The sequence below is a fragment of the Physeter macrocephalus genome, chromosome 14, assembly GCF_002837175.3.
Source record: "Physeter macrocephalus isolate SW-GA chromosome 14, ASM283717v5, whole genome shotgun sequence".
Classification (NCBI taxonomy): domain Eukaryota; kingdom Metazoa; phylum Chordata; class Mammalia; order Artiodactyla; family Physeteridae; genus Physeter; species Physeter macrocephalus.
The window spans coordinates 13,834,176-13,851,905 of NC_041227.1; the positions used below are offsets into that span (position 1 = coordinate 13,834,176).

The 17,730-nt window shown below is 50.6% G+C and overlaps 1 protein-coding gene across 3 annotated transcripts in view; it reads left to right on the forward strand.

The window, feature by feature from the left end:
- Positions 1 to 16,476, forward strand: part of ELMO2 (engulfment and cell motility 2) — a 39,120-nt gene extending 22,644 nt beyond the window's left edge. For all 3 annotated transcript variants that reach the window (XM_024128430.2, XM_024128431.3, XM_055090227.1), the window contains 12 exons: positions 2,331 to 2,381; positions 6,604 to 6,726; positions 7,042 to 7,176; positions 7,776 to 7,880; positions 7,975 to 8,083; positions 8,423 to 8,559; positions 10,201 to 10,364; positions 10,477 to 10,589; positions 10,882 to 10,989; positions 11,747 to 11,829; positions 13,464 to 13,541; positions 14,943 to 16,476. In XM_024128430.2, coding sequence (XP_023984198.1) covers positions 2,331 to 2,381; positions 6,604 to 6,726; positions 7,042 to 7,176; positions 7,776 to 7,880; positions 7,975 to 8,083; positions 8,423 to 8,559; positions 10,201 to 10,364; positions 10,477 to 10,589; positions 10,882 to 10,989; positions 11,747 to 11,829; positions 13,464 to 13,541; positions 14,943 to 15,143 — 1,407 coding nt within the window. In that variant the 3' untranslated portion in view covers positions 15,144 to 16,476. The remainder of the gene's footprint in view (positions 1 to 2,330; positions 2,382 to 6,603; positions 6,727 to 7,041; positions 7,177 to 7,775; positions 7,881 to 7,974; positions 8,084 to 8,422; positions 8,560 to 10,200; positions 10,365 to 10,476; positions 10,590 to 10,881; positions 10,990 to 11,746; positions 11,830 to 13,463; positions 13,542 to 14,942) is intronic.
- The last annotated feature ends 1,254 nt before the right edge of the window (positions 16,477 to 17,730 follow it).

Genomic DNA, 17,730 nt, shown 5'->3' on the forward strand with positions numbered 1-17,730 from the left:
GTTTCCCTTTCTGTAACACGCAAGGGCCAGATTAAAGATCGCTATGAGCCCTTCCAACACGACTGTTGTAGATTTCTCTGGTCAAAGCCCAAGTGATGTACAAAAGGAAGACTTTGTAATTCTCGGTCAATACCGTGGGCTCAGTAAGTTGTAATTCCTGTGGGATTATGTACCAAGTTCTTGGAAGATTCTGGTGGGAGGACCAGGAGCATCTGTGGTTCTGTCTGTCCTTGTCTTTCTTGGATGGCTTGCTCTGTTCATCTCTTCCTCCCCAGTCCTGTTTTGAATGTAAGCGGAAAGCTCATTCTTCCATCTGCTTCTCTCTGTGCTTTTTGCTTTCTGCCGGCAGGACAAGCATCTTAATCCTCTAGACCTCCCTGTCACTGTAAGTAGCACTGCCATATGGAAAGGGCCCCGCTCTTTTCCAGTTGGGGAGGTAGAAGCTGGGTGAGAATCTCATGATCTGATCTAGTTGTTCAGGGAGCTCCAAGACACAGGAAAAGGTTGTGTGCTGTAAATCTCATTTGTCAGGACACTTAGGGAAGTACCACAGATCAGAGTCACATAAAGGATTAAGGGGATGCCTGCCCTGGGGAATGTGGCCCAGTCTGTCCTTTGTAACCTGCCTTCACGTGGGGCTGTGGTTCAGCCAGGAAGATCAGATTCAGAAATAGCCTGTGACTTTCATCTAGATGATGCCAGATGCATCACATTCCAGCTTGCTGTAGCCAGGAGTAAAGGTAAATCCATGCCCTTTTGGACGCTTTCTGGATCCTAGGAATTGGAAAAGCTTTAGAGAGTTGACAGAAGGGAATTTGGATACTCGTTTCTTGGTTAGAGGGAGCTTAAAGAGGTCAGCTGTATGAGGATATGAAAAAGGATGAGTGCTTCCACCGGCACCACAGAGAAGCCTTTGGTTGAAGGCCTTTATATTCCAGCAGCAGACCACTGTCAGTTACCCACTTTGTGAGGTGTGGACAGCAAGATTTAATCGTGAGTCGGCCTCCCATAGCTACCAGAGAAATTTCTAGTCCACCTTCCTCCTCTGCCAGTCAGTGTGTGCTCAGGAGACGCAAAGTAAAACTTAATATTCCTGGCAGCGTCAGCCATTTGGAATATGGCTAGAAATCTAGAAGCGAGAGAGAAAGGCCTTCCAGCTCTGAGAAGAATGACAGCACTCACGGATATTGCCCCATAGGAGAGGTGTGACAGCTCCCTCAGGCCCATTGATTTAGAATTATCTATGAAATTAAATTAAGGCAACAGTTTGGAAAGTGAAGTCATACTAATTAACATTGTAAGAAGTGGTGGCTGACATTGGAAGGAAGAGAGAGAAGAATTATGAAAAGCTGTCAGAAAAATTAAAAGCATAGTAATCTGGGACCATTTTGTTTAGGGGAAAATAGCTTCACATTTCAGAAGCCCCATAGGGTATTACAGTGTCACAACACAGAATAATAACTGATGTGTTTTTTGTTTTTGTTTTTCCTGACGAAGCCAAGTCCTTGGCAGTGATTAAATTATTATAATCATTGTAGTCTCCACAGAAATACAGAAGTGTATATATTTTTAGAAGATTAGCATAAGAATGGTCAAAATAACAGTTCTGAGAGGACCCTTAAAGCTTCATTCCCTGGAAGATTCACTTAACGTAGGATACTTTATTTCCTGAGTGAGCTAAATAAATAAAGTGTTACTGCCAAAATCTGAACCAAATAAAAAAAAAAGGTGACCCTGTTGTGAAAAATCACTCCAAAGCACCCAACACCTTGTTCTCTGAACTGATGAGAAGTGAATCATAGACCACCTAGTGTTTCAGAGCATCCCACCCCGGCTCTGTCCGCTGGCATGGCGCTGGGGGGGCCGTGGAGGAGGATGCGGGGCCCCGAGCCCTCTCGCTCGGTCTGGAGTCAGTGTTTCATTAGAGTCCGTTTCCAGCCTTGGCAGTGGTTCCGGCCTGGGACGGTACCTGTGGCCTGGGAACCATCATGCTGCTCTGTGCCCTGTGCTTGTTGTCCATCTCCTGGCATCCTTGTAACACAAGTGTCTCGTCCTGAAGCAGTCTTTGTCCCTCTTTGAAGATGACACGGTTGATTGTACCATTGGGAAAGGAAACCCTGTTTGCATTAATGTGTACTCACGAAAGAAAATGTGTGGGAATTTTTCAGAGTATAAAATACGGATTTGAAGGTCTGTGAATTTTTTTTCATTTGAAAGGAAAAAAAATTAAGGGAAAAAAGCCCCAGAGCTATGACATCCCCTTCCTCTTGATAGTTGTCACAGCTGCATGCCTGCCACCTTACCTTATGTTCGCTTCTTCTTCTCTATAGGATATGGCCAACGCATTCGCACAGAAGCACCTTCGGTCCATAATCCTCAATGTAAGTTCCCAGGCAAGCTATATTTTGTTACTGTTATTGTTTTGTTACTATTAACTACAACTATCATTATTATAGTTGTTTTATTATTATTGAAATCACTATGGAGTGGGATGGGCACTCAGAGGGACCTTACCGATAGGTACTAAACACTTCCTAAGCTGGAAAGCTTATGGTTTCTGATCCACTGTAAGCAGGGTTGTCTCTAGGAGGCTGTCCCACCAGGAATTGCAGAGCCTCTAAGGAGGGTACTTAGCCAGCTATACTGTTTGTTGCCTCACAACTCTACAAACTTTTATCCAGAGGGAATGTGTTAAAATAGGCACAGAAGAGGAATTCACTCAACTAACACCAGTCATAACCCTGAGTTGTGCGGGGCACTGGGGGGGATGCCCGGCCTGGGAGATTGCAGAGGAGGAGCTGTCAGTCCTGCGCGAAGGAGAGGTGTCGGGAGGCCTTAGAGGCGGGTCTTCAGGGAAGGCTGAGGATAAACCAGCTGACCAGTCAGAAAAGGAATTCCTGCATGGGGAAGGGGGGCCACCTAGGAGGAGTGTGTGGTCCTGTAGAGCTTGGAGTGAGAATTTGTGACAGGCTGGAGAGGTAGCAAAGACCAGATCAAGTAGGGCCTTGGTCTTTCTCCCAAAAGCAATTGAGAGGCTTTAATCAGGATCGTGAAATAACCAGGCTGGCGTTTTAGAAAGATCACACTCCAAGATCCGTGTTTCCTGAGGGATGTGTGAGGGAGGAGGGTAGAGCGGGAGTTGGGGTGGGGGGGAGGCATCTGGAGGGAGGTCTCAGTCCCTGTTCTGCAGTGGGGATGTGGGCGGGGAGAGAGCTGAGGTGGGAGGTGAGGGCCTGGAAGGAGAGTCAAGGAGCTGGGTTAAAAGGAGGCCATCTTGGGCTTCCCTGGTGGCGCAGTGGTTGAGAATCCGCCTGCCGATGCAGGGGACACGGGTTCGTGCCCCGGTCCGGGAAGATCCCATATGCCGTGGAGCGGCTAGGCCCGTGAGCCGTGGCCGCTGAGCCTGCGCGTCCGGAGCCTGTGCTCTGCAGCGGGAGAGGCCACAGCAGTGAGAGGCCCACGCACCGCAAAAAAAAAAAAAGAAAAAAAAAAAAAGGAGGCCATCTTACCAGTTGTTCAAAACCAGGTGCAACTGGGAGACCACGGTGTGGGGAACAAAATGAGAAATCGAGAGTCAAGTGTGAAAGGCTTCATAATTGTGAACATGAACTTTGGAGTCGGCAGCCCCCGCTCTCCCTTTAACCAGTCTTTGATCTTGAGCAGTTCACTTAACTCCTGTGGGCTTCAGTTTGCTCATCTGGATGTGAGGACCAAATGAGCTGATATATATACACAGGGCTTAGCAGGGGGCCTGGCACTTGGTGAACGCTCTGCTCACATGGGCAGTTCCTTCACCGTAAACAAGATACAGAGGTGATAGAATTCAAGAAGTAACCGTGGGCACCTGTGAGGTGGAGCGGTCAGCTGCTCTAAACAGGCAGAGCCCACCGGACTTCACCTCGCAGAACGAGCTCCTGCCTGCGGGCCATCTCCCTGGTCACACAGCCCCGCTGCCAGCCCGGCAGAAAGGACCTGGCCAGACGCTTCCGCCCTCTGCCTGCCACACAGGTCCCCACATTCTTGTCTCCTTGTCCGAGCGGTTGTGTCGGGTGCCATCCTCTCCATGTGTGGGAGTGGGTGCCCTTCTCAGAGAACTTTAATGAATTTCGAGGCTTAGTATTTACCTGAACGGGATTAGAAGTTCAGCTCATTTCTGGACAAACCCAGTGAACAAGCAAAGATTCCATCCACTATAGAAGACAGTTCGGTGTCAGGACTCAGACTGAACCTGTCTGCTAGGAGAAGGTTAACGCATGCTCACTTAAGTCCCGGGATTGAACGGAGTTGAGCCGGGGAGCCGAGGCCTCGAGGTACTTGACAGTCAAATAAGACTTCATCAGACTGGCACTGTTCTTCTTTAAGCCACTGATGACTCGAGGAATTGCCCTCCCGCTCTGACATCTCTGAGATTGAGAAACGGGGATTAAAGTGAATGAAAACCAGTATCACATTAACTTTAACCTCTCTCCAGAGTGGCTTTATGAATTATGGAGAGAGGTGAGGAGAGAGGAATAGGGATAGACGGGCAGGGAGAAATCAGGCAGAGGGAGGGACGCAGAGAAAGGAAGAGGCTCAGAGTGAGGTGCGGGGGCAGAAGCAGCCAGAGCGGAGAGAAGACCCTGGGCTGAAAGAGACTGGGTGGAGGCGGAGGAGGAGCACAGCAGACCTTGAGAAGGAAGCTCGGGGGCGGGGCGGAGGCTAATGAGAGATGTCACGCCCGAGGAGAGGGAGCTGGAGAGGGCTCAGGGAGGAGGTGAGGGCAGGGCGCGCCCGCTAGGGGGCGGGCAGGAGCAGCGCTGGCCCCCAGAACTTGCTCTAGTTGTGGAGGTGTGTGCAGAAAGGGTGGCCCAAGCCACGTATGGCTGTTGAACACTTGAAATGTGTCTAGTGTGGCTGGGGAACTGAATTTGTAGTTCTTTAAAGTTTCAGTTTAAATTTAAATGCCCACGTGTGGCTTGTGGCTACCGTATTGGGCCTTGCAGATCTAGGGAAAGAAAGAGACGGAGAAAGGAAGAGCTCTCGGGAGTTGCACCGGTGGGGAGAGGAAGTCTAGAGCAGCGCCGTCCGGTGGAAATATGATGCGAGCCACTTGTTTCATTGAAGTGTTCTAGTAGCAGCACTAACTAAAAAAGGAATAGGGGAAATGAATTTCAATAATATAATTCATTTAACCTGGTATATCTAAAATACTATGATATCAACATGTGAATCAGTAGGAAAATTGTTAATGAGATATTTTACATTTTCTGTTTCCATACTAAGGCTCTGATATCCAGTGTGCATTTTACATTTACAGCACATCTCAATTTGGACTCTGGCCACACTTCAAGTGTTCACCAGCCACAGGTGGCTAGTGGCTACCAGACTGGACTGCACAAATCTAAAGAGATTGATCCCGACCCAGAGCAAGCTCTAGAGAGAGCTGATCTAGAGTTAGAAAGCTAAGTATTTTAGAGTACAGCAGAACTTTCTGATACGTTCCACTTCTACGCTATCATTGGATGTAGCCACTAGCCACTTGTGCCTCCTGAGCTTAAAATGTGGCTAGTGCGACTGAGGACCTGAACTTTTAACTTGAATCAATTTTAACTGACTTAGATGCACGTGGCCACACATGGCTAGTGGCTACCATACTGGACAACACAGCTCTAGAGACGAGCTAGACCGAGTAAGAGAACACGAAGGGCACAGAGGGCGGTACGTGTGGGAAACTGGGCAAGAGTCTCCTTTGGGCAAGAAGAGACCAAGAACGACAGGATTCCTAGATGGTGAGTGAGACAGGGGATTCCTAGATGGTGAGTGAGACAGGGAGCAAGGAATGCAAGGGAGCAGGCAGGAAAGAGCAGGAGGCTACTGCGGGCGAGGGAACAGGACACCAAGAGGCAGGACGGGAACCAGCGCTGGTCAGCCCGGAGGACAGAGGGGGGATGTGGCGTGTAGAACAAGACAGAGATGGAACATGAGAGGTGGAGAAGGACCTAAGGTTGGTGGCCATCGGAGGAGGAGGTGGTGAGCTGAGTGGGTGGGGAGGCTAGAGTGAGAGGAGGGGAGGGGGATGTGGTGTGGGGACGTGGGGACGGGGACATACCCAGAATGAGCAGAGGGAAGGAGAGGGACTCCAGTAGGAGAGGAGGGGCCTGGACAGGGAGCATTAGATGCCCCTGTTTGTGTAGGTGTCTCGAGATGATTGAAAGAAAATGATCTTTTCGGAACCTCTCTTACCTGGTGAGGCCATCCAAAACATTTTATTTTTCTAAGGGAAAACAAAAGACTTGTACTGTCCAGTTCTACAAGGGACTCTTCACGCACACTCTGTTGTCTGGATCGATTGGAATGAGGTCCAGCCGCTGATCTCCCGCATCGTAATGTTACTTCCCCGGCCAGGGGCGTGCACAAGAAAAGATGGTGCCCTTGAGGCCTGCAGTGAATCATCTCTGCCTGAATCAGACCCATTCATGTTCCATCCCCTTCTGGAACTTGAAGTCCCTGTGTGGGGGAGGAAACCCTATCCCCTGCCCAGCACACTGTCTTTTCACCAGCATGGATGTGACTCTTCAGTAAAAATCAGTTCAACCCTCTGCTCCCTGCCTTTGCTCTTTCCAGCATGTGATCCGAGGGAACCGCCCAATCAAAACCGAGATGGCCCATCAGCTGTATGTCCTGCAAGTCCTGACCTTTAACCTTCTGGAAGAAAGGATGATGACCAAGATGGACCCCAATGACCAGGTAGGTTCTAAGTGGGACAGAGCTTTCCTGGCTGGCGTCGTGTGCTGTTTGATGTGGTGCATTCCGCCCTGTGTATTGAGCACCTGCTGTGTGCCAGGAACTGTGCTTAGCTGTGCCAGCTTTGTGCCTCACCATGATCCCTTTCTGCTGGGTGACTGGGCCAAGCCCACCTCTGTCCTGCGATGCTACAGGTGATGCCTCCTCAAAGATCGATCGGGGCCAGAGTTTTGCCAGGAAAAGCTCTACCCACTCTTTCTTTTCCTTGTTTCCCTTGATTAGCTGATTCACCTGCTGACTGTCTATTTCACCTCCCAGGCTCAAAGAGACATTATATTTGAACTGAGGAGGATTGCATTTGATGCAGAGTCTGACCCTAGCAGCGTCCCCGGGAGCGGGACTGAAAAACGCAAAGCCATGTATACCAAGGACTACAAGATGCTGGGATTTACTGTGAGTTTCCCAGAGCATGGACACTGGTAGACCTTCTCCCCTGACAGGGAGTCAGAGGGCCACCCAGACAGAACCCTGACAGCCCTCTCTCATAACATGATGGTGGCCCCAGAACAGAAGACACTAAGAAGCTGGAGGGGCCTTGACACTTGGTTTGCTTTGGCCGTGGCAGGTTCACAAGTTTATGTGCCACATTTGGCCCCTTGAAACAAACCCATCTGTAGGAGGGCCCAGGAGGTCGGCCAAATGAGTGGAGAAGGGGATCTCTCATCAAAGCAGCTAGGTTCTTTGAAAATCTGGAGTGGATATTTTGTGATAGGCTACAGCTTGAGAGTGGAGCTAATTCAGTTAAATACTTATTGGGCATCTACTCAGCACCCAGCAGTATTTAGGCACGGGGGATGTAAGATGAGTCAGCCACAGTCCAGTGGCCATGAGCTCACGGCCTCATCATAGAGATGGGCACGTGACAAGAGCTACCACAGAAGGCAGGTGTGACGTGCGGGAGGCATATGGTAGAGGGGTGATTGGGGTCCCCCTCAGGTGAGCTCGAACGGAGGGCCTACCGAGTCTCAAATCAGGTGTGTTTACTTCTACAGAACCATATCAACCCAGCAATGGACTTTACCCAGACTCCTCCCGGAATGCTGGCCTTGGACAACATGCTGTACTTGGCGAAAGTCCATCAGGACACCTACATCAGGGTAAAGGCTGGGGAACAGCTTTCTCTGTGTTGATGCCACACCGCTTGCCTCCCTCCCTCCCTCCCTCACCCTCCCTTTCCTCTTCCCCCAACAGATTGTCTTGGAGAACAGCAGCCGAGAAGACAAACACGAATGCCCCTTTGGCCGCAGTGCCATTGAGCTCACCAAAATGCTCTGTGAGATCCTACAGGTTGGGGAACTGCGTAAGTCTGTGTGGCTCCCCGCTTCCTTCAGCCATTCCTTGTACTCAGGAGCCTGGTGAGACTCTAGGGTATAGAGTTAGGTGTCCATGGGACTGGACAGCCTTATTGTACTTTGTTTAAAATTACCAAGAGAGCTGTAATCCGTCTACAGTTGTTTATGGGAGTCATGGCTGTGGCTTGTTTGAGCTGGTGTTTTAGCATGTTCAGTAGCTACGCCCCCATCCACTACCCCTCTTGGCTCTCAGGCTGGTTTTGCTCCTCCAGACTTTGGTGTGGAGGATCCCAGGTTTCTGGAAATGGGCGCCCAGCTTCACCCTTTCCGTTTCTCTTCTTCCACAGCCAACGAAGGGCGCAACGACTACCACCCGATGTTCTTCACCCACGACCGAGCGTTCGAAGAGCTCTTTGGAATCTGCATCCAGCTGCTGAACAAGACCTGGAAGGAGATGAGGGCAACAGCCGAGGACTTCAACAAGGTCGGTGTCACAGAGCTCTGAGGCCTGTGGGCTGAGACCATCCCAGGACAGTCTGTGACAGCTGGCCAAAGCCTGGGGAATACCTGAGCTGGAGGACAGTGTGGTCTGCAGCGCTGAGTCATAAGACGGAGGCATCAGTCCCCTCTGTAACCCTGAGCAGGTGTCTCCCTGCTGGGCCCCTCATTTGCCCAGTGGACCAGTACTGGCCCCTCCCACCTTCCTTCGGGGGCAGGAGGATAAACATAACAGTGATAGCTGTGGGTCACTGAGCACTTACTCTGTGCAGGCACTGTGGCAGTTTCGTGAACTGCAGATGTTATGGAGACATCGGGGTGGATCCGCAGTGAAGTGCGTGTCAGGGGTACTTACCAGTAGCCATTTCTGGATGCTTTCTGAGTCCACTCTCTGACAGCACTGCTAGGCCGTCAAAAGCTGATTATCTAGGAGTTGGCTCTTTTGAAGCTGCTCATCTCATTGTAAAAACTTTGTGAAATATAGGGCTTCCCTGGTGGCGCAGTGGTTGAGAGTCTGCCTGCCGATGCAGGGGACACGGGTTCGTGCCCCGGTCCGGGGAGATCGCACGTGCCGCGGAGCGGCTGGGCCCGTGAGCCATGACCGCTGAGCCTGCGCGTCCGGAGCCTGTGCCCCGCAACGGGAGAGGCCACAACAGTGAGAGGCCCGCGTACCGCAAAAAAACAACAACAACAACAAAAAAAAAAACTTTGTGAAATATAAAGAAGAAAAAGTTATCTATAATTCCCCTATCCAGCAACAATGACCATTTTTATGTGTCCCTCTAGTCTTTTTTTTTTTTTTTTTTAATTTGATTGTGCCGGGTCTTAGTTGCAGCAGGAGGGCTCCTTAGTTGCGGCAGGCAGGCTCCTTAGTTGTGGCATGAGAACTCTTGGTTGCAGCATGCATGTGGGATCTAGCTCCCTGACCAGGGATGGAACCTGGGCCCCCTGCATTGGGAGCACAGAGTCTTATCCACTGCGCCACCAGAGAAGCCCCTCTGGTCTTTTTATTTGCTATAGATTTTTCCTTCATTGGTGGGGAGCAGATGGTGTCCTGCTTTTTACTTAGCTGCTGTTGTTTTAAGGGAACTAACACATGTTTTGAACACACTACAGTGTGCCAGGCACTGTGCATCCAGATAGCGTCTCATATGCTTGTGGCAACCTCTATCGAAGATGGGTCTTCCTTTCTCTAGCTTTAAGGATGAGTAGGTGGGGCCCTGAGGATGTTGAGTGACTTGCTCAAGGAAAAGATTAAGGCACAGAGTTGAGATCTGAACCTACTCCTCTGACTCCAGAATGTATAAGAAATAAAGCATTTGTCTGGACGTCCCTGGCGGTCCAGTGGTTAAGACTCTACTCTTCCACCGTAGGGGACACGGGTTCGATCCCTAGTCAGGGAACTAAGATCCTGTATGCCCCGTGGTGCAGCCAAAGAAAAAAAACATCCATTTGTCACCATCCATCATTTGTCCTACGTAACTAAGAAGAGATAGTAGTAGAGAATCAGTGCTCTTACTCGCCCAGCGGATGCCTGTGGTACCCACCGTGCTCAGGACCGCGGAGGGCAGAGCCTGGTATCCGTTTATCAGACCAGGGCTGAGGCGGCCGCCTTCTTCTCTCTCAGGTTATGCAGGTAGTCCGCGAGCAGATCACTCGGGCTTTGCCCTCCAAACCCAACTCTTTGGATCAGTTCAAGAGCAAACTGCGGAGCCTGAGCTACTCTGAGATTCTGCGACTACGCCAGTCCGAGAGGATGAGTCAGGATGACTTCCAGTCCCCGCCGATTGTGTAAGTGCCGTGATGGGGGAGGGTGGGGGTTTGTGTGTGCCAGCTCTGCCTCCCTTCAGAAGGCCTGCTGTCCCCGGGTCCTTCTCCTTACTCCGGTGCATGTCCACCGCAGGGAGCTGAGGGAGAAGATCCAGCCCGAGATCCTTGAGCTGATCAAGCAGCAACGCCTGAACCGGCTCTGTGAGGGGAGCAGCTTCCGAAAGATTGGGAATCGCCGGAGGCAAGGTGAGTTGAGGGCCTGGGCGCTGGGCCGTCTGTCCCTACTGCCCGGAGCCGCCACACTAGGTGGGGCACCTGGCCGGGCAGTCCCTGCGGGGAGCAGGCAGGAAACGAGTCGTCTTTTTGCCCCTCGTGTGCCCAGGCCTCTCCCGGAACTGTCCTTGCTCACCTGCCTGGCTTCCCTTGTGTTCCAGAGCGTTTCTGGTACTGCCGCTTGGCCCTGAACCACAACCCTCGTGTGCCCAGGCCTCTCCCGGAACAGTCCTTGCTCACCTGCCTGGCTTCCCTTGTGTTCCAGAGCGTTTCTGGTACTGCCGCTTGGCCCTGAACCACAAGGTCCTGCACTACGGTGACTTGGACGACAACCCTCAAGGGGAGGTGACATTCGAATCCCTGCAGGAGAAAAGTAAGTTCATTTCTCTGTTGGGGCGTCATGGTAGCTGGACTTGCTGTCAGGAGACCTGAGTTCTAGTCCTGGCTGCTTCAAACTGGTAATCTGGCCTTGGGCCAGTTATTTCTCTGAACCCATTTCCCCCGTTGGTCAGAGGTCAGCTCCACCTGGCCTACCTCAAGGGGCTGTTTGGAGAATTCAGTGTGATCACAGGTATGGGTTTTGCAGATTGTAAAGGGTGATACAAGACTAAATTGAAAGGCGGTGGTTAAGAGCAGAAGCTCTGAAGCCTGACTGCCTGGATTCACATCCTGGCTTTGCTGTTAATTCTAATTAATTACAAGTTAATTCTCCCCTCTGCCTTGGATTCTTCTGTGAAATGGGAATAATAGCCACATTTCCCTCATCAGAGGATTGAATGAGTCCTATCTGTAAAGCACTTAGAACAATGGCTGGCAGGGGGTAAGAGTAATTATTAGCTGCCTTTGCTCTGGTGGCCGTTGTCATCTTTATCGCCACGAAGTGGAAGTGAGGTGAGTGTCTGAGGCCCCCTTCCTTAGGCAGACAGTGCAGAAGCCCTGAACCCACCCCCAGTTAGACTTGACACAGCCGCAGCAGGCCAGAGTCCAGGCGAAGTGACCACGGAGCGGGGAACCCTCCCTGAGCTCACACAGCCCCGTGGGTCTGGGGGCTGGGCCGTCCCTTGTGGCACTGATGCAAGGACCAACTTGCAGCATAAAGCTTCCAGAAACTAACTCCCCTCATTTATCAGTTCCTGTTGCAGACATTAAGGCCATTGTCACTGGGAAAGATTGTCCCCACATGAAAGAGAAAAGTGCTCTGAAACAGAACAAGGTGAGTGGAGAGGCAGCCCGGAGCCTGAGCTGCTGTCACAGTGATACGTGGAGCGTAGTCGGTGGTGGTGGCTTTCTAGGTGCGTGACCTCTCGCCCCCATGCTGTCTCACGTTAAGTTCATCCTGAATGTTTTGTTAAGAACAATTTGAACAGACGCCAAGATAGATAGAACCCCCATGGACGCCTCACCCAGCCTCATCAACCAGGGCAAAGTCTACCCATCCACTGTCCCTCTTCCCTTATTACTTTGAAGAAAATCTCAAGTATTATATCGTTTCTTCTGTTAATATTTAGAATGAATCTCTAAATTATAAGGACTCTCTTAACATAATCACAGTACTATTTGCACACCTAAAAGGAAATGAAAAGTTGTTATTTAGTATCAGGTATTCCATTGATGTTTGATTTTCCACTAATTGTCTTAAAAATGTCATCATTTCTCTATATAAAAATATATAAGTGTTTATGTGTATTCGTATGCACACATACACACATGCACACACTCATACCCACTTTGTTTGCTAAATCAGAATCCAAATAGGGTCTCTGCACTGTGATAAGTCTTTTAAGTTTCTTAATTCGTAAGTTCCCCCTCCATCTTTTGCAGCTCTTTTTTTTCCCCCTTCTCTTTGCAGTTTATTAGTTGAAGAAACCAGGTTGCTTGTTTGGTAGTTTCCCAGAGTCTGAAATCTGCTGATTGTCTCCCTGTGGTGTAGTTGAGCCCGTTCCTCTGTCCCAGATCTGTAGATTGGTAGAGAGATCTAGAGGCTTGATCCAGTTCAGGCTTGACCTTTTCATTTTGGCCAGACTCCTCCCTAGATGGTATTCTGTTCTATCAAGAGGCACATAACGTCTGGTTGTCCGTCTTTTTTGTGATGTTAGCAGACTCTGGATGCTCAGTGCCTCGTTTCATTAGTAAATTAGGGTTTACAAACTAGTGATATTCTAGTGCGCTCATCCCTTTTCATTTATTAGTCGAACTACTTCTCTAAAGAGAAACTTGCCATCATCTACAGTGGTTTCCCAGTGGTACAGTTTATAGGAAGGGAGGATAAACGCCTGATTCTTTTCTTTTATGTACCTACTTTTAAAACAAGGACTTAGTTCCCTGGTATCATCCAACAGTGACCTATTTTGTGCATGTGTTTTGCTTTGTTTTTTAGTGGTATTGTGAACTCATGGGTTTAAGCCTGTTATATTTGTTTCAGTCATCACAGTTATGTTGTTGATGCTCAAGTCGTCCCATTTTTGGCCACAATTTGCTTCTGTTGTGGTGGTTTTTTTAAACTGTTACAACTTTCAGTTTAGTTACCCAGATATATATATATGTAAGGTAGTATACAGTCGTGGACTCTGGCATTCAAAGGTTCCGAGTGTTGAGAAGTGATTTTTCTCCGATCTTAGAAAGTATCACCACATCCTAGGCATGACTTAGGTGGGTTAGCGAGGGTTGATCACCGGTGCCCTCATCTCCAGCCACATTTGTGCATGAGCCCTGGGACCTTGATGACATCACACCTGAATCAGCATATTTGGTGGTGGTGCCAAGTCACTAGGACTTTGACCAAGCTCTTGGTGTGTGGGGCTCAGGCCATTCGCTTGCTCCAAATAACTGAAACCCTTTCTCCTTTAGGAGGTGCTGGAATTGGCTTTCTCCATCCTGTATGACCCCGACGAAACCCTAAACTTCATCGCACCTAATAAGTATGAGGTGAGCAGCGTGGCGCTGCCTTGGGCAGCCAGGCCTTCTCTGTGCCTGCAGCTGGAGGGGAGGGGTGGGCAGGACAGAAACATCCCCCTAAAGGCAGGGGCCCCAGAGGGTGACGAAGGCTGCTGACACCAAGGGTCTGCCACGCCGGGGGTCCTTCCCCCTGAGCTGGGCTCTCCAGGTCACTCTTAGCAGCAGTGATAGGTTGTCGTTAGAAAGACAGGATCAACTAGGGATGACTTACTTGCCTGGAACTAGGAAAATGCTCCCCTTTTCAGTTTCCGCACGGCCACCCACCCGAGTGAGCCCGACACATCCTCCCTCTCCAGGGCTCTGGGGCACATGTTGTAGTGGATCTGACCTGGGCTTTGAAGCCAGGTGGATCTAGTCCTCTTTACACGGGGACTACAGTTTCAGCTATAGCACTAGAAGATGCTAGATATTGAAAAGCAGCTGTGGTTGAGAGCATACATGTCTGGTGAGCTCTGAGAGCCAGTGGAGGGAACTGGAGGTGGGGCTTCTGGATGAGGAGACCCTTAGGCAGAGCCTGAGCTGCCAGTGGAGTTTGATTGGGAAGAAATGAAGAACTAGCAGGTGGGAGACAGGTGAGCAAAGGCAGGAAAAAGATGGAACAGGAGGAGTTAGGGAGGGATGGGTTGAGAATTCTCTGTTATTCCCTCTTGTCATGAGATCCTCTAGTTCAGGTTTTCTAGTACTTATTTTTAACATTTATTGACGGTTGTTTTTTTTTTTAACTTTTTTTGAAACAAAATTGAGATTCTACAGAGATTCCTTTTGTTTCCTGCCTTTTTCACCTAATATGTGCTCCCCCCTACCATTACAAATTTCCGGGGCAATTTCAGGTTTCTCTAAAGAGAAGCTAGTTGGTGTCCCTGTTCTTAGTTCCTGTTTTGCTGTATTTATTAATTGCATTTTTAAAAATCACACTTCAGGGCTTCCCTGGTGGCGCAGTGGTTGAGAGTCCGCCTGCCGATGCAGGGGACACGGGTTCGTGCCCCGGTCCGGGAAGATCCCACATGCCGCGGAGCGGCTGGGCCCGTGAGCCTTGGCCGCTGAGCCTGCACATCCGGAGCCTGTGCTCCGCAACGGGAGAGGCCACAACAGCGAGAGGCCCGCGTACCGCAAAAAAAAAAAAAAAAAAAAAAAATCACACTTCATATTATCTTAGGGAGTTTAAATGTAAATCCCTTATAAAAGTCAAAAGGTCTTTTGAGCAAGTGAACGATCACCTCCCAGTTTACCTTTGCTCTTATCCCAGATAAGTTCTGCCTGTACTGAATAGGGCCCAAAGAGGCTGTGTGAGCCCTGTCAGCAAAGGGACTTTGGCAGGACCTCCCGCTGACCAGGGGCCACCAGTGACGTTTTGCAACTTGCTTCCCACAGTACTGCATCTGGATCGACGGCCTCAGTGCCCTTCTGGGGAAGGACATGTCCAGCGAGCTGACCAAGAGTGACCTGGACACCCTGTTGAGCATGGAGATGAAGCTGCGGCTGCTGGACCTGGAGAACATCCAGATCCCCGAGGCCCCGCCGCCAGTGCCCAAGGAGCCCAGCAGCTACGACTTTGTCTATCACTACGGCTGAGCCCAGAGCCGGAGCCGACGGTACCCAGCAAGGGACTTGCGGCCCAGGAGGAACACTCACAGTCTGGTGCCTTGTCTTTTGCTTGTACAGAATCTATAGTGACCGTGGTGGCCAGCCAATGCCAGTCACTCCTCAGACCCACCTCGGGCCACCCGGAGCTTCCTCTTGGTCCCTGTCCACTCTGAGTCGTGAAGGCAGGGTGCTCTGCCGTCCCCATCACCGGGGAGCCTGGGGTCGGGCCGTGAGGAATAAACAGCAGACGCCCTTGCCTTCCAGGCCAAGAAACTGCTTCTTGAGCCGAAGTTAACAACGGCCACTCACCTTTTCTTCCTGACCCTGCTCGCCAGTTGCCTGGATCCCCACGCGGGCGAGAGCTGGCCCAGGAAAGGCTGCCCCAGAGGACAGACGTGCCGGGCGTGTTGAGAGCCTTGGAGAGGCTGCCTTCGGGTGACCCGGGCCTGTGTCTCAGACCTAAGTGGAAGCCTTGGCCTTTGCTCGGTAGCTGCCTTGCCCTTGCTTTTGCCGTCTTCGTGAGGGCTCACCTGGCCTCGTCCAGGCCGACGTGCTGCTGAGTTTCATCTCTGACATCTCTGGTCTCCGGAGCCACCGGATCCTCTTGCCCACGCAGTTGTCTGGGCAGATGGACGTGTCTCCCTACAAGCTCTGTCTCTCATCCTGGCAAGTCAGAGACATGCAGGCCAAGTCCCACCCTCTTAGTCTCAAGGAAGAGCCCAGATGAAGCCTGGGTCTAGACTGTGGTGAGGTCACTAGATTCCACTCCCCTCCCACCACATATCTTTTCCTTCCTGGGGAGAAAGCTCCCACCTCATCTGAATTGCGGCCCCTTCGGTTTGCTTTCCTTTGGCCTTCCAGACCTCGGGAGGTTAGCCTCCCTTCCTCCCTCCCCCAGCGCTGTGGTTTCTGCCATTGGCCATGATTTCAGGGAGCCGGCTGGGGCCAGTGGAGGCCACAGCTGTGCCAGTGAGGCTTCCCTGGTGCTGCAGCACTTGTAAACCACACGCACAGCCCGTCTCCTTGGACACGCGTGGACACAGTGGCATTCAGTATTGGTAGCCTAGCATGGTGGGTACTGCCCAATGAAGAGTGTACTATATATTTTCTTTACTATAGGCCATACTTATACAGACATGTATATATATTTATATAAGATCTGCCTATCCTAGGATGGAACGTTTGAGGGAAAATAAAATGGGAGGCCAAAAAAAAAATAAAAGGTAACACTTCCAGTTGTGAGCCAAGATTGTAGCCTGAGAGTGGCCAGGAGCTTCCTGTCCGTAACCATGTTTTCAATAAATACTCTTTCATGTACAAACTGGTTCCCATGAACAGCTGTTTCTCTGTACTTGCTCCCTGCCCAAGGGAGCTTTCACCTTGACAAGCGTTCATTTCACCGTGTCTGGGAGACGTTGGAGAGCTCCAGCTAGAGCCCTCAGACGTCTTCCCAGAGCCCCTTCCTCCTCTTCAGCGACTGTGTCCCACCACGCACGTGCCTGCACACACACGTACACACACATACCCCCCTGCTGGTTAAGGACGCTCACAGACTGTCACACCAGGACAAAGTGCTTTCCACTCAGGCCCGCCAGGCATAGCAGGGAAAGGCATACTGTACACCCCCGAGGACATGGCCTCCCTCTCCCTGCCAGGGACACAGCCAGGGAACAGCTCGAGTACTAGTGCCTGGCAAAAAAGACATTGTTCTTCACCCTGTGTGTTGCCGGTGCTTAGTGTCCAGCCTGCCAGCTGGTGTTCTACACTGTTGCTCAAACCTCAGCCTTGGTAGCTGGGAGGCTTGAATGAGGGCGGTGATGAAGTAGATACTTTATCTTGCCTCTGAAGGAGAAGGGGGTGAGGACAAGCGCTTTCAAAGGCATAGAAAGTACATGCAGCCTTGAGGACTCAATAAAGCCAAGAGCTTGGGTACCATTGTAGGTGTTGGTAAGTGCAGAATGAACGAATGCCTGGTGATGGCAGCTGGCGCGGCAGCGGTTTGCATAAAGAACTGCTTACACTGGCCTTGAGCCTTCTGTTCACAGAGGCCAGGGAGCCCAGCTAAGTCACTTGCAAGGACTCCTGTTTGCAGCCAGCCTTAGAGCCACAGATCCAGGAGGGGCAAAAAGTCCCAAACTGGGCTTCACTCTGCAACCCGAGCCTGCCCTGGCCTAAAGGGTTCTCTCTCTCTCGACCTGCTCTGCCCCTTCTAATCCATCCTGAAAGATGAGTAAGACCTCAACTCCCTAGCTGGCATTTTGGGGACTACTGCAACTTGCCCCTTGGCTACTTTTCCAACCATGGTTTTTGTTAACTCTCCTTATAAACAAGTGGACTCCAAGCCAGGCTCCAGCCTTCTCCTCGCCTCCTTATTTCCTCTTGTCTGGGATGCTCTCCCCTTACTCAACTTAATGAAATGAAGATCATTCTTATAAAGTTTTCAGACACACGGAAGATGTTTCACAAATGTTTATTATTTATTCCCTCCCATGGATCTTGTAAGTCCTAAAATTTAATGCCTCTGACATCACTCCCCAGCTGGCTTGAGCTCCAAGAAGAAAAAGCCCAGGAGAGA